The sequence below is a fragment of the Chiloscyllium punctatum genome, chromosome 12, assembly GCF_047496795.1.
Source record: "Chiloscyllium punctatum isolate Juve2018m chromosome 12, sChiPun1.3, whole genome shotgun sequence".
NCBI classification, from domain to species: domain Eukaryota; kingdom Metazoa; phylum Chordata; class Chondrichthyes; order Orectolobiformes; family Hemiscylliidae; genus Chiloscyllium; species Chiloscyllium punctatum.
This window is the reverse complement of record NC_092750.1, coordinates 25,738,631-25,757,737: the sequence shown is the minus strand read 5'-3', so window position 1 is coordinate 25,757,737 and position 19,107 is coordinate 25,738,631. Positions and strand designations below refer to the sequence as shown.

Below are 19,107 nucleotides of genomic sequence, written 5' to 3'. Positions count from 1 at the left end.
TCCACTATACCTCCAATTTTGGTGTCATCTGCAAACTTATTAACTGTACCTCTTATGCTCGCATCCAAATCATTTTTGTAAATGACAAAAAGTAGAGGGTCCAGCACCAATCCTTGTGGCACTCCACTGGTCATAAGCCTCCAGTCTGAAAAACAACCCTCCACCACTACCCTCGGACTTCTACCTTTGAGCTAGTTCTGTATCCAAATGGCTAGTTCTCCCTGTATTCCATGCGATCTAACCTTGCTTACCAGTCTCCCATGGGGAACCTTATCGAACGCCATACTGAAGTCTATATATATGACATCTACTGCTCTGCCCTCAATCCTCTGAGTTTTTTGAAGTAGTAACAATCAGTTTGTGAGACATGATTTCCCACACACAAAGCCATGTTGACTACCCCTAATCAGTCCTTGCCTTTCCAAATACATGTACATCCTGTCCCTTAGGATTCCCTTCAACAACTTGCTCATCACCAATGTCAGGCTTGCTGGTCTGAAGTTCCCTGGCTTGTCCTTACCATCCTTCTTAAACAGTGGCACCACGTTAGCCAACCAATAAAATACTTCATTTTCATAATAATCATTTAAAGCGCATTAGAGGTGTCACCATGAAAAAGAAGTCAATGTTCCACATTAATCGTTCTCTCTTTATATGCATACATATACATACCAATGAATAAGATCGCTACAGTTGTTTTGTTTCTTAGTTTAATTTTTACATTTTTCCTTTATTTTATCTAAAAACTTTTCTTCTTCTCGCTTTGTACCTCTTTTCAAGTTATGAATCATATTTCTTAACTAAGATAGATAACCTGGAAACCTACTTCAGAGTCTCCATTCATGCCCTTCATTAACCAATTGCAAGGAGGTATATGATAAAATAAAGTTTGACTTGTAGAATTTGCATTTTTGCAAAATGTTAAAGCTAAAGTTGGACTCACTCCACAACAAATCATAAATGCAAATTCTTAGTCCAGCACCTCAATGGGGAGAGTATCACAGCTTACTTTTAATTGTGAATTAATTGTTCTCTAATTCTTTACTTTCTGAAGGTATGGGATTACATCCTGTTTAATGGTACATGGTTAATCATGTACAGTATATATTGTTTTTACTTAAATTAAAAAGGAGTTGTCTTATAATTCAGAAGTTGTAATTCAGAATATTATCGTAATTAGCCTACATACCTGTGAGCCTTCACTATAATGTTTTGCGTTTTGAAACATTAATTTCAAGTTGTAATATTTACTTACATTATTCCATTCACATCCATTATGCTGAACTCAGAGGGCCTTAGGCAAATGCACCTTGCATACGGAGGTTGTTGGGAGTGGTAGAGGACACACACGGGCAACAGGAAAACTCAGATGATGACCACAAGCCACATGCAACCTGCATCTATAGATAGAGATTCAATAATAGAACTGGACAAAACCTTATATCATCTTATTACCATGTAGGCTTTATGATGTTTTTACAATCAATTTTAACCACATGCGTGATGCCCAATTCATCTCAAAATACTTCAACAAATTCAGAGTAATTTTTAGTTTTAGTTTCAAGCCATAAGATACCACAAGTAACAAAATTAGTAAATTAACTCTTCTTGCAAAATCATTAAAGAAGTGTACTAATTTGTGAGTACATATACATTAGAAAATTGCAATTTAAAGTTAGGTATATGAGCATCTAAAAGATTGAGTAAATGTAGTTGGTCACTCAGTAGTGAAAAACCAAAACTTAAAAATGAATGGCTGAGGTTAGACACAATTTGATACTAGGATTACTGGATGCTGAGTATTAACTCTAGCAGTGATCACCAGTTGAGGTTACAGATTCCTAACTCTTAAGATATCTTACTAGTAATCAGCTTTTGGATAACTGATTTATTGGATTGACACATATTAACTGGTAATTAGCAATGTTTCAGAGTTTACATGACCTTAGCCCTGTGGGGTACATGACTGCATCAATCTTTTGGCATCTGTGCAACAAAAGCCAATGCTTCATAAAAAACATAAGAAATTGGAGCGGGGGAATTGTAAAAAAGATACACATTTTATCCTAGCTTAACAAACAGCTACAATTCAACAAAGAGTTAAAATACAAAGATTATACATATACAGTATCATAGCAAATGAAGGGAAGTGCAAAGTTCTTTTATTCACTCATGGGATGTGACCATTGCTGACTGACCAATATTTATTACCTATCTCTAGTTGCCTGTGGGAAGGTGTGGTGAACTGATTACATTTGCCCACATTGAAATGCATAGTGCACCCAATCACACTCCAAGCACATTCTAACTCAATTTGACTTTATGCTTCTCTTAAAAGCATCGGTCCGGATCTCCTACAGAGCAGCAATCATTGTTGGTATCACAAACATATAGTTGTAATGTGATAGATTTTGTAAGTGACTGTAATCTCCTTTTAATAATAGACATCACTTTCAGAAGATTTTTTAACCCTTTCATTGATTCAACTGCATTTGAAACTGGACTAGTTACTTCAAAAAGGTTCAGAAGAAATATCTGAAATTCAGTGAGCATCTCCATAAGGGTGAACAGGAGCATTGTCTTCCTAACAGGTGGGAATAGCTCGTCCAATGTCACCAAACATGGAAGAGTTGGATTATTCAAGTTAATGACTGAGACAGCTGAAAGGTTAATTACCTCGGCCAAAAGACAATGAATGGGGCTGTGTTTCGGCTAAACCAATGCGTAAAATGGAAGCACAATTCAACAATTTGGGATAGCAGCCATTTTGAGTTTTTAAACTATATAATGAGAGCTGCTGAGAACAGTCACTTATTGAGAATCAGCTGACGATCTTGAGATAAAGATTTTGATTTGAAAACTGCTTATGACAGGGAAGACAGGAGAGGGCATCCAGGGTAGGAAAAATACACAAAGGATTGCTGTACCAAACCAGGCTAGCAAGACCTACGACTTGTACAGCCATAAAAGTGAAACAAAGGAGCTTCAGTCATTCCATGAATCTGTTCCATTAACCAAGTCCAGCTGTAGGAGCAACCTTCAACTATGCGGTACGGTGGCTCACTGGTTAGCACTACAGCCTCACACTGCCAGGAACCTGGGTTCAATTCCAGCCTCGGGCGACTGTCTGTGTGGAGTTTGCACATTCTCCATGTCTGCATGGGTTTCCTCCAGGTACTCCTGTTTCCTTCCACAATCCAAAGATGTGCAGGTCAGGTGGATTGGCAGTGCTAAATTGCCCATTGTACTTGGTGGGTTAGTCAGAGGGATAGGAGTCTGTGTGGGTTATTCCTTGAGGGTCAGTTTGCACTTCTTGTGGGGAAAGAAAAGGAATGTTGCAAGACAAGGGGTAGTAGTGTCAGGAGAACTAATTTCCCTATGTAGACCATGATCAATCTGCTTCCACATCCAGCTGCAGCCTCTCAAACTCATCAATTTTGCTTTCCCAAAATGCAGCACCTTGCATTTATCTAGATTAAACTCCTTCTGCCACTTCTCAACCCATTGGCCCATCTGGTCAAGATCCTGTGTGGACATGAAGTTAGGAATCATGCTGGCACAGTTCCATTCAGGACTATAGAGAGAATCAAACATTCAGATATAAAAAGGTCCAATCAGTGCAATTTATAGTCGTAATAAATGATGCACTTTACATTATCACGCATGTCTCCGAGAAGTTATCATCTTTCTATCCCTCCCACTGGAACTCAGTGTAGTCCCTGGTTCCACAGCCCGGTGACCATGGAGGTTAGGTCAGGTGACCCCAGGAACGGTTGTGTTTGGATGGCTCAGATATGCTGAGGATCTTCTTGTTCAGGGCAAATAGGGTGCAGGTGGAAGGTCCAGCTACCTCTGCCTCCTGTCACCACTCAGTCTCCATTCAGGAAGGCTCCTGTCCCCCTGTCACTATGCATTCGATCCTGAGGCTGGGGCAATGGAATGTAGATAGAGTCATAGAGATGTACAGCACATAAACAGACCCTTCGGTCCAACCCGTCAATGCTGACCAGATATCCCAATCCAATCTAGTCCCACCTGCCAGTATCCGGCCCATATCTCTCCAAACCCTTCCTATTTATATACCCATCCAAATGCCATTTAAATGTTGCAATTGTACCAGCCTCCACCACATCCCATACACGTACCACCCTCTGTGAGAAAAAGTTGCCCCGTAGGTCTCTTTTATATCTTTTCCCCCCTCAACCTAAACCTACACCCTCTAGTTCTGGACTCCCAACCCCAAGGAAAAGACTTTGCTTATTTATCCTATCTTTGCCCCTCAATTTTGTAAACTTCTATAAGGTCACCCCTCAGCCTCCAAAGCTCCAGGGAAAACAGCCCCAGCCTGTTCAGCCTCTCCCTGTAGCTCAAATCCTCTAACCCTGGCAACATCCTTGTAAATCTTTTCTGAACCCTTTCAAGTTTCACAACATCTTTCCGATAGGAAGGAGACTAGAATTGCACACAATATTCCAACATTGGCCTAACCAATGTCCTGTACAGCTGCAATATGACCTTCTAATTCCTGTACTCAGTACGCTGACCAATGAAGGAAAGCATACCAAACACCTTCTTCACTATCCTATCTACTTGCGACTCCACTTTCAAGGAGCTATGAACCTGCACTCCAAGGTCTTTGTTCAGCAACACTCCAGAGGACCTTACCATTAAGTGTATAAGTCCTGCTAAGATTTGCTTTCCCAAAATGCAGCACCTTGCATTTATCTAGATTAAACTCCTTCTGCCACTTCTCAACCCATTGGCCCATCTGGTCAAGATCCTGTTGTAATCTGAGGTAACCCTCTTCGCTGTCCACTACACCTCCAATTTTGGTGTCATCTGCAAACTTAATAACTGTACCTCTCATGCTCGCATCCAAATCATTAATGAAATGACAAAAATCAGAGGACTGACCACCGATCCTTATGGCACTCCACTGGTCACAGGCCTCTAGTCTGAAAAACAACCCTCCACCAACACCCTCTGTCTTCTACCTTTGAATGAGTTCTGTATCCAAATGGCTAGTTCTCCCTGTATTCCATGAGATCTAACCTTGCTAACCAGTATCCATTGGGGAACCTTGTCAAATGCCTTACTAAAGTCCATATAGATCACATCTACAGCTCTGCCCTCAATCTTCTTTGTTACTTCCTCAAAAAAAAACTCAATCAAGTTTGAGAGACATTATTTCCCATGCACAAAGCCATGTTGACTATCCCTAATCAGTGCGTGCCTTTCCAAATACATGTACATCCTGTCCCTCAGGATTCCCTCCAACAACTTGCCCACCACCGACGTCAGGCTCACTGGTCTATAGTTCCCTGGCTTGCCCTTGCCACCCTTCTTAAACAGTGGCGCCATGTTGGCCAACCTCCCGTCTTCCGGCACTTCACCTGTGACTATCGATGATACAAATATCTCAGCAAAAGGCCCAGCAATCACTTCTCTAGCTTCCCACAGAGTTCTCAGGTACACCTGATCAGGTGGAGATTTATCCACCTTTACCCGTTTCAAGACATCCAGCACTTCCTCCTCTGTAATATGGACATTTTGCAAGATGTCACCATCTATTTTCCTGCAGTCTATATGCTGGATCCTGGCTCTCTATGGCAACCACCAATCTGTCCAATCAATGAAGACAGCCTGACTGTCACATGATAGCTACAGTACTGTCACATTGAGGTGCTCACTATTGTGTGCCCCAAAATGAGGGAAGACATTGCATGAAGCAGTGATAATAATGAGGTTATTGATGGGAGGTGGGGGTAGTTGGCAATGAGAAATTTTCAGGGCCTTCTCATCATGTCTTCACAAAACTTAACATAGCTCATATTTTATAAAAAAAACGCTTCAGCCTCTAGTTTCCAACTCAAAACATGAGACTCCCATGATGCTTGAGAATTCATGGAGTTAATTGTTTGCACATAATTTTCTAGTGTGACTGTGGGAAAATATTCACTAAAATTAACAAATGCAAAAAACTTAATACCCTATATATTAACATTTAGCAATGCAAAGGTTGTTCCTTTGTGAATGATGAATAGCTGTCAGCTTAAAGGTTGGCTTCATTGCATGTTTATAAAATCATGAAATGGGATAATGTCAGACATGCATTATGTAATTTCTCATTATGTAATTTTCAAACACCTTTAAAAGAAAGAGTAAAAGAGCCAAGCTCCAATTTATATTTTTTGTACAAACAAAATAGTAAACAAAGACACAGGTAAAATTAATTTGTGGATTAATTCTAAATTCATTAATCTGACAAACTAAAAGTTGTTACTGTAAACTTTCTTTTTCATTCCTTCCATCACTTTTTCAATTGACTACAAGCAACCAAACAAATTGATCGAGTTGATTAGCTAACCATTATCGATTTTTGTGGGAAAAGATTAAACAGGAGAACTCAATTCACATCATCTATAGTTTTCGCAATATTTATCCTCTGCTGACATTAACCCACAAGCAAACACATTAATTATATTGAATATCAACTCATTACCAATTTAAAATTATGACACATTTAAGAAATTTGAACTGTCACTCTTTAGAAGGAATAATCTCATGTTCAGAATTGGAAGCCTTAAGTTAATTTACAAGAATTTATGGTCTCATGGTCTAATTTATAGTCTTATCTTATGGTCTTATTTCACAATATCTGGATAAAAGATATTTTTCACAATTTAATACCTTTGTTTAACTCAATGACTTGAATTTAATTCAGCAATATTTTAAATATAACATAACACAAAATAATTAAAATGATCAAAGCAACATGTGTTCCAGTAAATTATATGGTCTTTAATTTTGTTCTTTCTCCAAAACCTTTATATTAAAGTTAATTATAACAGAAGAAAAATAGTGCTGACACAACTAAACAAAACGTTTCTAACATGCTTACACATTGAGGAGGGCAAAGTCAACAGTGACATTGAAATATCTGTGCAGATGTTTTAAAAGAGACATTACATAAACAACATCAAAAACAGCTTGTAAACAATAAAAATGGGACTAAACCTTTGAAACCCCATTGCTGAACACAAGACTCCACAAAGTGAAAGAGGCAGTTTATTTCAGGGAATGAAGTTTGGTGTAGGACCATGGGAATGACCCTGTAGAGGTAAGAGGCATGGTTGACACAAGGTCAGGCCCAGTGATGTATAAAGTTCAGGTATGTGCTACAACACTGAACAGACATGTGGACTTTATGAATGCTACAAACTCGCAAATGGTGCAGGAGCAATACATTTCTGGCTCCTCAACTTTTCCGAAACCTGTGGGTTCCCCCTCTCCATTAAGTGTTGAAAATACCTCAGAATCTAGGATGGACATGTTGCATGTTGTTGCCTTGAAGTCTTTACCACCTGAAGAGAGGAATGAATTTCTTTTGAGATGCTCTGGGTGCAAGAGGCAAGCCAATATGCATCACATGCTGCCTGTATCAGAGGCAGAGTCGGAGGAACATAACCTAGTGCTAAAATGCCCTGGGAGCAGCTGCGAAAAAAAAAACAGCCCATGTCCTCAGATGGAGAGGGGGAGAGATGTAGTGATTGTAATTAAGTCAGCCAGGTTTGTAAGCCATACATCCCAAAGACCTTGTGGGTCATACTAAAACAGTGTATGCTTAGCTGTTTGCAACAAGCAATCTACTGACTGTATCAAAACAGCCCACTCTTACTAAATTCGCAACACAGTGCCGAACGTTGGATGTGATTCTACAATTGGACAATTCTAAATGTGAGGGGAATTATGCTGACAACCAATTAATGACTGTCAGTTAGGCTCACATTATGTATATTGGAAACTGATCAGAGTCAAACTTTAAAAACTCTCCACAGATCCTGTCACCAAACCCCCCCTTTATTTACATGTGGAAAGTCCTTCACCACTGATCCAGCTCTATTAGAGCCAGCTCTCAGAGTAAACAGAATTTTTAACACTTTTTAAATTAAACAATACATTTTACAAGCAATTAGCATTAACAGCTGTATACAGAGAGATAGCAATTTACAAGGGAGAGGAGCAGCAAAGCCAGACCCCAAACCCTACTGTTCAACCAGTTTTCAGGGAAATGAGGACAAACTTAAAATCCCACTTTTAGTCATCACAAATATAGCAGTAACAAATACATACAAGACAGTCCAATTAGATAAGAAACAGTGCATGGAATACAGGCGCCACACCCCCACCCCCCCCCCCCCCAACCCACCAGCAACCCAGCAAGCCACCTTCTGGCCATTCTAAGGCAGCCTGCCCTTAGCCTTGAGCCCTCTTCCGGCTCTCGGTCCACACTGGGACACCTTCTGGCCACCTCTAGGACAGCCCGTCCTGCTTCCCAGCCTCCCCAGGACAACAGCAATCAGGACAGCCTACCCACCTTCCGGCTTCCCTAACCGCCCTTTGCACTTTCTGGCCACCTCTAGGACAGCCCGCCCCGGTACCTGCCCGGGGTGACAGCACTGAGGACGGCCTACCTGCCTTCCAGCCTTCCAGCTCTCAGTCTGCCCCTACATACCATCAGGCTCTCACCCACCCTGATGCACCATCCGGCCTGTGGACTGCCCCAACACACCTTCCAGCCACCTCTAGGACATCCCGTCCCCTTACCTGGGATGACAGTGCACAGGGCAGCCTTCCGGATCTCAGCTGCTCTGACACACCTTCTGAGCACCTCTAGGACAGCCCGTTCTGACTCTCCCTTCTTGGGATGACAGAACTCAGAACCACCCACCTACCTTCCGGCTCTCGGGGCGACCGTGATCAGGGTGGCCTATCCACCCTCCAGCTTTCGGAGGTAGCCTACCAACCTTCAGGCTCACAGGACGTCCAACCACCCTCCAGCTCTTGGGGTGACAGCTTTCAGGAACGATCTATGAGCTTCCCAGCTCACAGTAAGGTCCGCCAGACCCTGGGACACACAAGACAGTGCAGGTGATAGAATCAATTATCCGCAAACAGAGTCCCTTCTGGTACACAGAGTCCATTATCATAAACAGTTCTCTTCAAAATGTAGAGTCCGTTCCCAAGATCAGAGTTCACTCCAGTGTACAAAGTGCATTGACAGAAATAGAGTCTACTCCAACGTGCAGAGTCCATTGCCAAAAACATAGAACACAACCGGGGACAGAGTCCAGTCCTGAAGACAGCGAATGCACACCCCACAGCACACACAGGTGTTCAGTCTTTACAGAAGCCTAGTCCACTAACAAAAGGGCCAGGGCTACCCATACAGGAACAACTCATCTGGAAAGAAGTATTTTCTGACAAGGGCTCAGTCCAAACATGTGGAAAAAGCAAAGAAAACCAGAATGCAAGGGCTAAGCCCTGCCACAAAATCAACATGGCCCTTTCCTCAAAGTAAAAGTGAAAAGAGTAACACACAGGCTGTAACCAGCCAGTGAAACAACAGTTCCCTAATGAAAATTGAGTTACACCACAAATGCATTGACTGTGTAGATTAGATTACTTACAATGTGGAAACAGGCCCTTCGGCCCAACAAGTCCACACCGCCCCGCCGAAGCGTAACCCACCCATACCCCTACATCTACATCTACCCCTTACCTAACACTACGGGCAATTTAGCATGGCCAATTCACCTGACCTGCACATCTTTGGACTGTGGGAGGAAACCGGAGCACCCGGAGGAAACCCACGCAGACACGGGGAGAACGTGCAAACTCCACACAGTCAGTCGCCTGAGGCGGGAATTGAACCCGGGTCTCCGGCGCTGCGAGGCAGCAGTGCTAACCACTGTGCCACCGTGCCGCCCACCAAATCAGGCAGTTTAAAAATCAGTCCTCAATAAAGAATACCAGTTAACAAACTGGTTATATAATTAAGCCAGTTTAGGAATCAGGTTTCCTCCAAAAACAATCAGAAACCAACTGTAGCAGTACACACAGGATGTGGGCGGGCAGCCAGCTCAGCGTCAGTCCCCTCCCTGACACAAATGGAGAGTCCTTCACCACACACTGACCCAGCTTCCTCAGAGCCAGCTCTCAGAGCAAACAGAACCTCTGACACTGTTGTTTTTTTTCCCTAGCTTTTTCAAAATTTCATTAAACAGTACAAAATACAGTTTACAATAAACAGAAAGCAGCACTTTCACAAAAAAAACTATATAGAGTGGAAAGGGCAACAAATCCAAACCTCACTGTTCAACCAGTTTTCAGGGAGATGAGGACAAACCTCAAATCCCACTTCCATTCATTACAAAGATAACAGTAACAAACACAGACAAAACAGTGCAATCAAATGAGAAACAGGGCATTGAGCACAGACCCAATATAGCTATAAAAATGACACATGAAACCCAACCGCACCACATACTGATCAGACCGTCCTTGGCTAGCCTTCCTGCAGGACAGTCGTCGGCCTTCCAGTCTCTGGCCACCCTGCATATGGACCGAGTTTCCACAGGCCTGCTTTCCTCCGGATTGGTCATCGACCACCCAGCTCCCAGTCGCCGGGCGTACTGGCTGGACTACCCTAGCCCACTTTCCTCCAGGATGGACGTCGGCCACCTGCTCCCAGTCATCCTGTGTACTAACCAAACCATCGCCGAAATGCTTTCCTACAGTCGGGCTGTCAGCCCTGCCTACTGACTGACCCTCTCCCCCAGCCAGCTTTCCTATGGACCGGCCATCAGCTGTCCGGATCCCAGCCTCCCTGAGTACTGAGCGGTTCCCTGTCCCCCCCATCAGGCTGTCGTCGGCCGCTTGGCTCAGCCTCCGTGCATACTGACCGGCCTGCCCTATACCAGCTTTCCTGGAGGACACTATCAGTTGCCTGGCTCTGCCCACTGACAGGCTCCTCCTGACCTGCTTTCCTCCAGGCCAATCTTCAAACATCTGGCCCCAGCCATCCCGCATACTGGCTGCCCGTCCTTTGAGCAGCTTTCCTACAAGCACACTGCCAGCTGCCTAGCCCCCAGCCATCCTGCGTACTAGCAGACCCCTTGCTCATAGCCCGCTTTTCCCCAGGCCAGTCATTGACCCTCCAGCTCCTGGTCACCCCAAGTACTCACTAACCCACCCTGGCCCACACTCAAACATAAGTAATTACAAAACCCACATACAGTAACAGAATTCACAAAATCCTCAATACAGTTTCCAGTTCAAGGACAGAATCCATGCACGAAGGTAGAGTCCATGCCTGAACTCCAGGATGTTGCAAATGCTAACCTCTCAGCAATACACAGGTGTTCAGTCTCCATAGAGGCCTGAACCTCCAAGGGAGAACCAGGCCCAGTCTCAGGAACCCAGTACATTGTGAAGCTGCAATTAACTCACAGGGGTTTGGTCCACTCCTGAAGGCAGAGTCCATGCCACACACAGGTGTTCAGTCTTTAGATGTCTGGTCTACCAAAAAGACCAGGCCTACTCACAGGATCACAGTTCATTGTAAAGTTGCAGTTAACTCACAGGGATTTGGTCCACTCCAGGATGCAGCAATTGCTCACCTCCCAGCGCACACACACACAGGTGTTCAGTCTTTACAGAGGCCTAGTCACCTACAAAGGGCCAGGCCTACCTCATCTGGAAAGATATATTTTCTCACAAGGGCTCAGTCCAAACACCAAAAGTGAAAACACATTCAAAAGAAAGAAAACTAGAGTGCAAAGGCTGAGCCCTGCCGGAAAATCAGAATAGTCCTTCTCTCAAAGTAAAAGAGAAAAGAGTAACAAACAGGCAGCCAGTGAAACAGCAGCTCCCTAATGAGAACTGAGTTACACCTGAACATTGGATAGGCGTATAGATGAGAATGGAATTGTATAGATTAGACTAGCTTCAGATTGGTTTCACTTGGCAACACAACATCAAGGGCTGAAGGGCTTGTACTGCACTGTAATCTTCCATGTTCTATATAAGAAACACATTGACTGTGTGCAACAGACAGTTTAGACATCAGTCCTCACTAAAAAAAAGGTATACCAGTTAACAAACTGGCTATAATAATTCAGCCAGTTCAGGAATCAGGATCTCCCCCCCCCCCCAAATAAAAACAAAGCTACAGCAGCAGTAACACACTAACTGCAGCCCAGTCAGTCCCCTAAAATGAGGAGATTCTAAATCTCCTGTTTAATACCTGTCAACCAAGGCTCCCTGTTTGGACCAGATTAATAGCCACAAATACTATGTACTGGCTGATCTTTTTACAACCATACAATCTTCCCCTTTCTCCTTCTTTATTCTATCATAGAATAACGTTTCTTTTTTCTCACAAAGCAATTTCAATTTCTTATATTTTCTGCTAGTTTGTAAAATTATCATACTTGTCAGTAGGCTCCACACAATCATTAAAGAGACATCACATACAAAGTGAGATAAAGCTGAAGTTAGTACATACTTAGAGGGTCATAGAGCCGTACAGCACAGTAACAGACCCTTTGGTCCAACCAGTCCATGCGGAACATAATCTCAAAATAACTAGTCCTACCTGCCTGGTCCTGGCCCATATTCCTCCAAACCCTTCCGATTCATGTACTCAGCCAAATGTCTTTCAAACACTGTAATTGTACTCAAATTCATCATTTCCTCAGGAACTTCAATCCACATGTGAAACACCCTAAAGAATTTGTTTGTCATGTCTTTTTAAAATCTTTCTCCTCTCATTTTAAAAAAGTGCCCCCAGTCTTGAAACACCCATCCTAGGGAAAAGACAACTACCATTAACTCTATCTATACCCTTTATTATTGCATGTAAGTTTGCTCACTGAGCTGGAAAGTTCATTTTCAGACATTTCATCACTGTAGTAGGTAACATCATCAATGAGCCTCCAGTAAAGGTCTAGTGTTAATGACCCGCTTTCTATTTATGTGTTTAGGTTTCCTTGGGTTGGTGATATCATTTCCTGTGGTGATGTCATTTCCTGTTCTTTTCTCAGAGAGTGGTAACTGGTGTGCAACTCAATCTGTTTGTTGATAGAGTTCCGGTTGGAATGTCATGCTTCTAGGAATTCATGTGCATTTGGCTTGCCCTAGGATGGATGTGTTGTCCCAGTTGAAGTGGTGTAGTTTCTCATCCGTATGTAGGGATACTAGTGAGAGTGGATTTTTTTTTGTGCCTAGTTGATGTTCATGTATCCAGGTGGCTAGTTTTCTGCCTGTTTTTCCACTGGTATCGTGACGAAACGTCTAAAACTGAACTTTCTAGCTCAGCGAGCAAACTTACATACAGAACCTGAACTGAGCTACAAATCTTCTCAAAACTCGCTGATACCTATTGGCGCAATACGCTAAAACTGGCCTGAAAATGAGAAACCAATGCCATCCGACACAGCGCCACCTGCAAACAGCTGTACTTCCTGCACAAATGCCTAAGGAAACAGGTACTACCAAAATGTCTTGAATATAAACCTCACCTTAACAACCCACTAGCCAAAAGAATAACAGAGCAAAATGGCCACAGACTTAAAGAAATGATTAATGATGCCACAGCAGACTCCATTAGTAGAACCAGGAAATTTTGTGTCAAAAACTTTACTCACTAACGCAATAGACCACAAATGGACAGACACAGTATAAAAATCCACTGACATTAGACAGTGGCAAACACAGAAGATGAAAATACTAGACCTGCAGAAAAAACGAGACAAACACACACAAAATAACATCACAGACAACACAGAAGCATGGATTAAAAAAATTACCTGACCAACTCTTAACAGACACTGAAAAGCCATCTTAGTAAGAGGATTAGATTACAACTTCCAGGATGCAGACAAGGAAAATTTCTTAGCAGTATTAAAAACAACACTGAAAGATAACAAACTCACAGAAGAAACCCAGCAAACCATTAGACAGACAGTTGTACCAACATTAAGCAGGAAAAAGGAAGAAAACAAACTCAATAAACAAGAGAGGAGATCACTAGAAGGACACAAACAATATCAAAACATTGTTATCCTACCTGCAGACAAAGGACATTTGACAGTCATTTTAAACTGAAGAGATGACATTGAGAAAGCGAACGCACTGCTTGCAGATACTAACACTTACCAAAAGGTGGCGATAGACCCAAACAAACAGCTAGAGAACAGAATCACAGCCTTACTCAAAACACTTCAGGAATCTGGAAAATTAAATAAGACAGAAAAAATGAAACCAGAAGGATCCAATACACCATGCTTCTACGGATTATCCAATCACTACAGACCAGGAGCCCTCCTCAGACCCATAGTCTCACAACCTGGAACACCAACATACAGATTAGCCAAGGAGCTACACCATTGACTAAAACACTTAGTAGAAGGCTCAGACCACTCCATCCACTCCATTCAAGAATTCCTGAACACCATCAAAGGCACCAAGATAGAAGAGGATGAAATAATGGTCTCTTTTGATGTAACAGCCCTGTGTGCATGTGGGTTTTTGTATGTGTGTGAGTGTGTGTCTGGGGATTTGTAAGTGTCTGTGAGAGAGAATGTATATATGTGTGTGTGTGTGAGTGTAAAGGGTTCTAAGTCTGTGAGAGGGTGCATGTGTGAGTGTGGGAGTGTGTGTGTGTATGTCTGTAGGAGTGTGTGTGAGCACCCATGCATACCTAGGAGTGTCTGTGTGTGTGTATAGTGTAATGGTGGACACCTGTAGTGTGACATGAACCCAAGGTCCCAGTTGAGGCCCTCCCTATAGGTACCAAGATTACTATCAGCCTCTGCTCGGCCACTTTTCGCTGCTGCCTGTCCCGAAGTCCACCTTGGAGGATGGTCACCCAAAGGTCCAAGGTTGAATGTTCTGGACCACTGAAGTGTTCCCCAACTGGGAGGGAACACTCCTGTCTGTTGATTGTTGTGCGGTGCCCATTCATGCGTTGCCGTAGCCTTTGCTCAGTTTCACCAATGTACCATGCCTCCGGGCATCCTTGCCTGCAGCGTATAAGATGGACAACATTGGCTGAGTCGCATGAGTACCTGCCATGTACAGGGTGGGAGGTGTCCCCACGCTTAATGGTGGTATTCATGTCCACACTCTGACACAGGAGCCAAAAAACTATGCCATGTTCTTCGCGACCTGCAACACATTATCAGTGAGAATGAGCACCTTGCCAAGACCTTCCCTACACCTCCACTGCTTGCTTTTAAACAACCACCAAACCTCAAACAGATCATTGTTCATAGCAAACTGCCCGGTTTTCAGGACAACTCCATACAATCCTGTCATGGTAGGTGCTGCAAGACATGGCAGGTACTCATGCGACTCAGCCAACGTTGTCTATCTCATACACTGCAGGCAAGGATGCCCTGAGGCATGGTACATTGGTGAAACCGAGCAAAGGCTACAGCAGCGGATGAATGGGCACCGTACAACAATCAACAGACAGGAGTGTTCCTTCCCAGTTGGGGAACACTTCAGCAGTCCAGGACATTCAACCTCAGACCTCTGGGTGACCAACCTCCAAGGTGGACTTTGGGACAGGCAGCAGCAAAAAGTGGCCGGGCAGAGGCTGATAACTAAGTTCCATACCCATTGGGAGGGCCTCAACCAGGACCATGGGTTCATGTCACACTACAGGTGACCGCCATTGCACTATACACACACATACACACTCCTGCGCACACACACATACACACTCAGGTCTCCTATACACAGACATGCACACAGACACTCACACACACTCCCACACTCACACATGCACCCTCTCACAGACTTAGACCCCTTTACACTCACACACATACACATACACTCTCTCCCACAGACACTCACAAACCCCCAGACACACACACGCTCACACACATAAAAACCCACATGCACATATATGTTTGTGGGGTGTATTTGCACTTGCAGAGTTACATCGTACTTTGCTCAAAAACTGCATGAATCCATATAAGACTCTGTTAACTCACTTGTTAGATTAGAATCAATCTAAACATTATGGCACAGACAGGGAACACAGGGGGCTAACACTTTCAACATCTCAACATCTTATCTGCGCTGACACCAATTGCTACGGTTATCCTGAGAATGTAACCTTAAAAAAAAGTTTTGTGATTTTCATATGAAAGAAGTGAAACTAACATGGTCATTCTAATAGATGAGAGACTTAACAAACAATCAAGGTATTTTTCAATGTATAATTTCAGTTACATCACATTGTAAACTTTTGCTATAAATGCTGTGTCTTACAATTGTGCACTCCACAAGCACCTGATGAAGGAGTGGCACTCCGAAAGCTAGTGCTTCCAATTAAACCTGTTAGACAATAACAGGTGTTGTGTGATTTGTAACTTTAATGGTCAGAGTATTGAGTATAGGAGTTGGGAGGTCATGTTGTGGCTGCACAGGGCATTGGATAGGCCACTTTTGGAATATTATGTGCAATACTGGTCTCCTTCCTATCGGAAGGATATTGTGAAACTTGGAAGGGTTCAGAAAAGATTTACAACAATGTTGCCAGGATTGGAGGCTTTGAGCTACAGGGAGAGGCTGAATAGGCCAGGGCTATTTTCCCTGGAGTGTCGGAGGCTGAGGGGTGACCTGATAGAGGCTTATAAAATCATGAGGGGCATCGATAGGGTAAATAGACATTCTTTTCCCTGGGTGGGGTGTCCAGAACTAGAGGGCATAGGCTTAGGGTTAGAGGGGAAAGAGACAAAAGGGACCTAAGTGACAACTTTTTCATGCAGAGGGTGGTATGTGTATGGAATGAGCTGTCAGAGGAAGTGTTGAAGGCTGGTACAATTGCAACATTTAAAAGGCATCTGGATGTGTATATCAACCGGAAGAGTTTAGAGAGATATGGGCCGGGTGCTGGCAAATGGGACTAGATTAGGTTGGGATATCTGGTCAGCATGAATGAGTTGGACCCAAGGGTCTGTTTCTGTGCTGTGCGTCTCTATGACTGATGAGAGCTACCTGGCAATGTAGTTTCCTGATTTATCCCTCTGCTTTTGGACAATGGTAAACTACCCACAGACTACTGCACAGCTTTCAAATCTCACAAGTAGCAACATCTGTTTCTCCCAACTCTAGCCTCTTCTGCATGATTGCATCAGCTTCTTATTCACTCTCCTCACTCTTAAAAACTGTCTGAATATAAGAAAACTTTTCATCGTGTTACTGAACGAAGATTTACCAGATTGTGGCAGCTAATGCTATAAACAGACGTTGTGGGTTGGCTGGCCTTCCAAATCTGCAATCTCTAAAACAGGGGGCAGCTGGTGCATGGGAACTAATGTGCTGTAATTCTTATGTGTGAGCTGTGGGAGGCAGTGTATGAACTTTTGCGATATTTATGGACATCCCCCTCAGAGATGACTCACTGACGGTCGCTCTCATGACTGGAAGCGATAGTTGGCGGATGCTTGTGTGTGCGGAATATCCGCGGATCGCCTACACTGTCCCATTAGAAGGCGGACGGGGGGTCCGTGTCCGCTGAGTAGCAACTTGGCTGCGGCTGTTGTCTGTTGAACTTTCCAAGTGTGTGTCCTTTGGGAGTTGCAGTTGAGCAGCTAAAGGGTCTATTTGTCTTACTAAATGGCGTCTACGTGCTCGTTCACTGCTAATGTCCTGTGGTGCACGGTGATACTTTTGCCTGTCGGTGAGTTTTTAAATATCTAAAACATCCGTTTGTAATTATTTGTTTGTTGCAGATTCTTTATCCACTCTTAAGAGCCGGAGTTGTATGGGACTTTGGTTAAGATGTTGTTTAACTCTCCCTTTCTATGCAGCCGCCTTCAATAAATAGGTTTCGTCTTTTTTTCCCACACTACTTCTCCCAGATTTTCTTGAATCCAGCACTCATTAGAAAATATTTTCAAAGTTTGTACCCAAAATAACTCAAGACGGGAAGGAATGGCATCTCATCTGGTTTGCCTGTTGATTAGGGCCAGAGGAGGGGGAAATCGGCCGGAATTAGTATGAGCCATGATGCCCTTTGTAGTCAAATAGTCAACTTGGTCATGTCAGGCCTCCTCCATTCGAAGAACTGACCACTTGGACCAATTGCTGAACCTCTCAACTTGCGAGAGAGGCATACATCATTTTTTAAAAAGGGTCAAAATCAGCTTAATTTGGATGGAGGTGACTATCCATCCAGCAGTTATGTCAGCCTTGGCAACAAATAAGGAATGCCCTTTGCTCAGGAGCCAAGTGAAGCAGTTCTGCATTTTCTGTAGTGATGGATGTGGCCACAGTAATACAAACCATGGATCACATAATACATGGACTAAGCTGACCCACCAGTGAAATCTATTGGCTGCGTTGAATGTGACACTTGAATTGTCTACTTCCCTGACCCTCAATAAATTGCTGAGTTGGCTAGGCATGAATATATGCTTTATTACCATGTGGCTTTTCTTTCTTGAGCACGCAAGTAAACATTGATATCGCTTTTTGATATGTTGCTGGGTAACAGTTAGAGGTGGGAAGGGGAGGAAGCAGGCAGTGCAGGGATCCCCTGTGGTCGTTCCCCTCAACAATAAGTATACTGCTTTGGATACTGTTGGGGGGGAACGGCCTACCAGGGGTAAGCTGCAGTGACCGGGTCTCTGGCACGAGGTTCGGCTCTGAGGCCTAGAAGGGAATGGGGGAGAGGAGGAGAGCGCTAGTTATAGGAGACTCTATGGTTAGAGGGACAGACAGGCAGTTCTGTGGACATGGGCGAGACTCTCGGATGGTTTGTTGCCTCCCGGGTGCCAGGGTCCGAGACATCTCGGACCGTGTCTTCAGAATCCTTAAGGGGGAGGGTGTGCAGCCAGAAGTCATGGTGCACATTGGCACCAACGACATAGGTAGGAAGAGGGGTGGGGAGGTCATTCAGTAGCTCAGGGAGTTAGGCTGGAAGCTAAAAGCTAGGATGGACAGAGTCATCATCTCTGGGTTGTTGCCGGTGCCACGTGACAGTGAGGCAAGGAATAGGGAGAGAGTGCAGTTGAACGCGTGGCTGCAAGGATGGTGTAGGAGGGAGGGCTTCAGGTATTTGGACAATTGGACTGCATTCTGGGGAAGGTGGGACCTGTACAAGCAGGACGGGTTGCACCTGAACCAGAAGGACACCAATATCCTGGGAGGTAGGTTTGCTAGCACTCTTTTGGGGGGGGGGGGGGGGGGTTTAAACTAATTTGGCTGGGGGATGGGATCCGGACTTGTAGTCCAGCAAGTAGGCTA

At 43.8% G+C, this 19,107-nt stretch overlaps 1 protein-coding gene across 1 annotated transcript in view; it reads left to right on the top strand.

The window, feature by feature from the left end:
* Positions 1-17,264: 17,264 nt before the first annotated feature.
* shisa10.1 (shisa family member 10, tandem duplicate 1) overlaps positions 17,265-19,107 on the top strand; it is a 77,193-nt gene continuing 75,350 nt past the window's right edge. Inside the window, exon 1 of the mRNA XM_072582162.1 lies at positions 17,265-17,539. Within this exon, the coding sequence (XP_072438263.1) occupies positions 17,476-17,539 (64 nt within the window). The 5' untranslated portion in view covers positions 17,265-17,475. The remainder of the gene's footprint in view (positions 17,540-19,107) is intronic.